Raw genomic sequence first — 6,127 nt, forward strand, 5'->3', positions numbered from 1 at the left:
TCTATTTATCCACCATCCATCAAGGGGGTTACTAACCAATAGGATTTATGATAATTTAATAAATTAATTGATTTTTATTAATAAAATCAATGACATAAGTTAGTAACATTTATTTATTTTAGGGGTTATAGAGTTACAAAAATAAATATCATAAGTTATCATAAATTATGACATAAGTTATGAGTTAAGAAAATAAATAACTTAAGTTATCAAAATAAATATCATAAGTTGTCATAATTTATGACATAAGTTATGAGTTATGAAAATTAATAACTTAAGTTATCAAAAATAAATCTCATAAGTTATTAAAATAAATGTGAGTCATAAATAAAAATATAACATCTTGCTCAAAAGTTGCCCTGAGATTTGTGTTTTGCCTCGAAATTCGTGTCGGATGATGAAAATTTATTGTTGGCGTATCAACACTAATGTGTGAAAAATGTAAATATAAAATTTTTGGTGTTAAATATATAAATGCATAAGACTTGTGTGGCATGAATGTAAATTTCCCAAAACGTGCATATAAACTTGGCCATCTTAAATTATTTCTTACATTTTTTTTTTCCAAAATGCATAAGACTTTGCCTATCTTTATTTTTTTGTAACGTGCAATATTTTTATTCATTTTGTAAGAATTTTTAATGCAACAAAAAATGTTAGAAATGCTTGCAGATAATTTATTTTATTTTAAATTTCTTTTTAACACATATAGAAATGCTTGCAGAAATGCTCCGCCTACCCGCCCTCTTCGAATGAAATTGTTTTTTAGTTTGCCGTCTAATATTCAACAGACGGCTGCGTTTTGCTAATCTGACCAAGTTAAATATATTTCAAAAGGTAAATTTTAGGTGTTAGATGTGTCAATACAGAGAATCTGGGTGGTATGTATGTAAATGGCCCAATTTGGATTTTAGGCTACTTTTAATTTATTAATTTTAAATAACTTTGGCTGGGGCTATAGATTTGAAAGCACCACCTACTGGAGTCTGTTTATTGAATTCTTCAGCTAAAGATTGTTTGAAGACAGATTAATTATATTAATCGATTTATGATTAATTATTGTGTTGATTTCACAAACAACTTCATAATTAATTATTGTGTTGAATACAGATTTAATTTTTTTTCTTTTGTAGAATTCGGTTAAGCGTTGCAAATTTTTGTTTTTCTTTTTTAGAGAATTTGAGGAAGTACGACGGTAGGGTGTTTCTCGGAGTTTTGATAGGGTTTCTCCTTCTCCATTATTCATCTTTCCTATCGAAACCCTAGTTGTATTTCCTCTACTTTTCTTCTTTTGAGTCTCCTCCGTTCGTTTGCCCTCTTTCATATCCCTAATTTTTCTATCTCCAATTGTCTTGCATGTATGATGAGTGTGGAGGGCATGTCTATTAGTACTTGTGCTTTCTCCGAATTGGCTTTTTGAATGTGCATCTTAATAGATTTAGTCAGCCAATCAATACATTTTAATGATGTGTTAGCCAAGAGTCATTCAGCCAAACAACACATTAATGACTTAAAAGAGACCTTCCAAATCCATAGAAAATATAACATAAGATTAAATCTATTAAAATGCACATTCAAAGCCTTAATTGGTTTCTCGGCTATCTGTTGAAAAGCATAATTAAAATGCAAATTCAAAGCCTCAATTGGTTTCTCAGCTATTCAAAATGAAAAGAAAACAAACTCCGCCCCTTTTGTGTCGACACCAGCTTGAACTGACGATTTTAGCGATCGAGAAACAGTTGTCGTCTGCGAGCAGATGACCTGCACCCACAGCTTCTTTCTAGCTGTCTTGGCAGCAGCAGCCTTCTTCCACTTCACCTCATGAGCATCGAAGGCCTCCCACAATTCATAGGTCATATCACCTAACACCTATGACTAAAAGACCTTATTCAAAATATCAGAATCAAAGTATTGGTGAACGAACGACTCATTCCCATCAATCATGTCCCGATATATTTTCAGGGATCACGGTAGGGACTTGAATTTCTTGGACAACTGGCAGGATAGAGATCCCCAAGTCTCTTATTCTCAAGGCCCACCAGCCAAAATCTGGAGCCCACCTAGAACAATGGATGACTATCTCATTTTACTTTGAATCTAAAGTAGACAAAAGGGCCGGTCAACCACGAGATGGCTAACCGTCGGTAAAAAATAACAAATGTTATTACGAAAATGATAGAATTTGACATGACTTGCGCATGGATTACACTGTAACCACTAGGAACCGCCCGCAACTCCCGACAAAAAAGTAACCTTAATTCACACTTGAAATGGTCCCACTAGAAGACTAGATCATTGTCAAAATTTTCGGTCATTCGATCAACACTCCTGACCGCTCACAAAACTACTGACTCATCATACGCACAAGACTACTTGAGCAGCTCCCCCTTGTGTCTCGACAGGGTGAATGCTTCTTCAATCAAGATGGAGTCAAAGAGCTCTTGAGAGTACTTTCGCGCATGAGAACTAAGACGAAGAAAACCAAAGGAAAAAAACCGACAGAGAAAATTGGAGGAAATAAAATACTTGCGTAAGATTTTCTACACTCTCGGCCCTATTTATAGAAAATGGAAGGAAGTCAAACCATAGCAAGGGAAACACCATTATTTGTCGTTCAAAACCATAGAAATGGAGTCATATGGAACAAACAAATTGAGATAGAAAATTTAAATTTTATTTCATAATAAGAACATTTACATCAACTGCTCGATAGCTACTTAAAAAAATATTTATAAGACCATCAATCATTGCTTCATCCTACACATAACATCACTGACATAACCACTTATTCAAAACTTTGCTCCTAACTTAAACCTATCTACTCTTATCTATTTTAGCTTGGATTCGGATGATCGAAGAAGCCTCCCAAATGGCTAGCAGCTCCATCTAATGAACTGCTACCTCATCACAAAGTGCAGCTTCTCGAGAACGAATGACAGCCACTTCTTCCTCCAGCCTCTCCAACTTGTTTACCCGCTCTATGAGTATGTGCAACTCTCGAGCTTGGCGAGTACCGGCTGCCTGAATGAACGAGTGAGTCTTCCTAGCGCAACCGGTGCCCAATCGAGCCAGATGATTCTGGTCTGCCGGCCTCCTCAACATGCCCTTGATCCACCGCAACCTCTGCAGCCATATCAACTCCAATCTCCGCTACAGGAGAGGCGAGTGATCGGGTCGGCTGCAAACTATTTCAGAAAACAAAACATCATCTATAGAATATACGTACAACCTCTATACCCATCATTTGATTCGGTGCCAGTTTGAACATGTAGAAGAGAATCGAATATACGTGCCGTATCTGTTCCTAAACATCTAAATTTTATATATTATTAACAAAATTTTAATTACAATCTGCACTGACAAGCCAATCTTTTGTTGATTTTTAAAAACGCGGCATTATCTTTTTCTTATAAAGCAGTTTTCATAATAATTGGCGGTGTGGGACAAAAGAATTTACCGGTTTATTGACATTTACATATATACCAATAAAATCCCATTTATTTACATAATCTTACCATTAAACCATGCTCGGAATTCAGGATGGTGGGGATGGGACATAAAATTTTATAGGAATTTATATACATACTGCCCAAATCTTATGTATTTACATATGTAACATATCTAACACCTAAAGTTGTATTTGTCTACAATTATACCACCAAAATGATAATTAAAATATAAAAACTAGCATTTTTAAATATAGTATAAATTTTAATATAAGAAAAATATAAATTTGTATTATTGTTGAATTATTTAATTATTCAAAAGATTCTCCAAGGAAACATGTGACGTACAAACAATGACAATACCAATTTTAATTCGATAAATTGAAGATTACTTGGGCATCATGATTTTTATAAATCATCCAATTAAACTTAAAAAAATATAATTCTTTTTTTAAGAGTATTTTAATTAGCATAATTTACATCATAGCACTCTAAACCTTCTTATTTATATATCTGGCATCCGAACTTTATTATTTTACATATATCACACCTGAAAACATGAGTCCATCTCCACAAATGTTTACATAAAATTATAACTTTGTTTTAGAAGCATTCCACATATCATCATCTATGACCAATTTTACTTGAAAGAATCGTCATCCATATTGAATAATTCTTTGTTTAAGAGAGCCCGTTGCCAAGCTTTAAGCTTCTAATGCGCGTAGCAGCTATCAATGTGGACCGCCGCATAGGCCAATCAAAAAACTTCAATTTAACAAAACAAAACTATTTCCTTAAAAGGTAAACATTTGGATTAAATATCTGCCCAAACTTTGGTCATGATAAAATTAAATTTATTTTTAAATAAACATAGACAATATCAACCGAGTGTCCAATTTTTTTTTTTGGGGGGGCATTTACATAAATACCATCTTATTCTTATGTATTTACATATCTAAGACCTAAGCTTTGATTTTTCTTGCATTCATACTATCCAAATCTGTCATATTACATTAACACCACCACTATTTTAACTTTCAAAAATTAAAATACATATTTTTATGAATAGGTAGGGTGGCATATATGATTTATGTAAAAATTAAAGTTTAGGCGACAGATATATAAATATATAAGAATTGAGAGGCATGCATGTAAATCTTCCTCTTCTTTTTCTATATAATCCGATAAAGCTGCCGCCTTTAGCACCTTCAAATACTCCTCCTTCTGTTTTCTCAGAGCCACCAGCAACACGCAAAACACTAATACAACATGCCGCCGACCATTCTCACCATTTCCTCACCTCCCATTATCTCCACCATCTTCTTCCTCCTCCTCCTCTACTCCCCCTCTTCCCTCGCCGCTGGCAACTGCTTCCCCGGCGACAAAAAAGCTCTCCTAACCATCAAATACGCCTTCAACAACCCTGAAATCCTCGCCAATTGGACCAACGAAACCGCCTGCTGCGATTGGACCGGCGTCCAATGCCTCGACTCCCGCATCATTTCCCTTCGCATCACCGGCTCCTCTTCCCTCTCCGGCTTCCTCCCCTACGCCATCGGTAACCTCCCCTTCCTCAAAACCCTTATTTTGTCTGATCTCCCAGGCCTCGAATACAGCATCCCCTACTCCATTTCTCATCTCACCCATCTCTCCACTCTCATCCTCTCCAACACCTCCCTTTCCGGCAAAATCCCTTCCACTCTCTCCCGCCTCGGTTCCCTCCAACTCCTCCGCCTTTCTCGTAACCGTCTCAGCGGAGAAATCCCTAAATCGTTCGGAAGCTTTGATGGGTCCTCTCCTCCACGGCTCGACTTATCAAACAACGATCTTTCTGGGGAAATTCCGGCGGAGCTGGGCAACATTGATTGGGGGTTTATTGATTTGTCGAACAATCGTCTCGAGGGAGATGCGTCGGTGTTATTCGGTGCGGGAAAGAATGTTACGATAATGAATTTATCTTCGAACAAATTTCGGTTTGATTTGAGCAAAGTTAGGTTTCCCGTTGGTTTGGGGGCTTTGTTCTTGAACCGCAATGAGATTTACGGTATAATACCGGCTCAGATAAACCGGTTGATTCATTTGATAGTGTTGAATTTGAGCGATAATCAACTGTGCGGGGCGATACCAGCTGGGCAGGTGACCAGAGAGTTCCCCAAGCAATCTTATTTGGGAAACAAGTGTCTTTGTGGGGCGCCGTTAGATCTATGCCCGTGAGGGGTTGAGGCATGAGCCGCTTAGGCTTGAAATGAGCGATTTGAGATTGTGGTTTGGGTGTGATAGTTTTAATGGTTTGTCTTTCATCAAGTTTGTGCATGTATTTTTTATTGCAAGTTTATTTCGGTTGTGACTCTATGAAGTTTTTTGTTCAAAAGTTATGAAAAATTTATTGTTTAAAAGATAACGCTCTAGAAGCAATTGTTCTGTTCGAAAAATTCAATTTTCAAAGTGTTATTTATGAATTAAACGTTTGAAATACTCCGGTGCTATATTATATTAAACAAACAAAAATACAAAAGTAAATTCAAAGTTAAATTGTAGAATCAAGAGTTGCAAGGGAAAATAAGAAGGTGAAAAAGATCAGATTTTACCATCCCATGCAAATGATCAATCTATTTTCCTATAAAATCAAAGAAAAAAAATAATTCCATCTAATTTTATTATAATGAGATTAATTCCTCATT

General features: G+C 35.9%; 1 protein-coding gene across 1 annotated transcript; it reads left to right on the plus strand.

Annotated features, from left to right (window-relative positions):
- Positions 1 to 4,669: 4,669 nt before the first annotated feature.
- Positions 4,670 to 5,790, plus strand: LOC110037856 (polygalacturonase inhibitor-like). Its single transcript, XM_020742588.1, has one exon. The coding sequence runs from the start codon at positions 4,716 to 4,718 to the stop codon at positions 5,658 to 5,660; it is 945 nt and encodes a 314-aa protein (XP_020598247.1). The 5' UTR covers positions 4,670 to 4,715; the 3' UTR covers positions 5,661 to 5,790.
- Positions 5,791 to 6,127: the final 337 nt, after the last annotated feature.

Source organism: Phalaenopsis equestris, unplaced genomic scaffold, assembly GCF_001263595.1.
Source record: "Phalaenopsis equestris unplaced genomic scaffold, ASM126359v1 Scaffold000002, whole genome shotgun sequence".
Classification (NCBI taxonomy): Eukaryota; Viridiplantae; Streptophyta; class Magnoliopsida; order Asparagales; family Orchidaceae; genus Phalaenopsis; species Phalaenopsis equestris.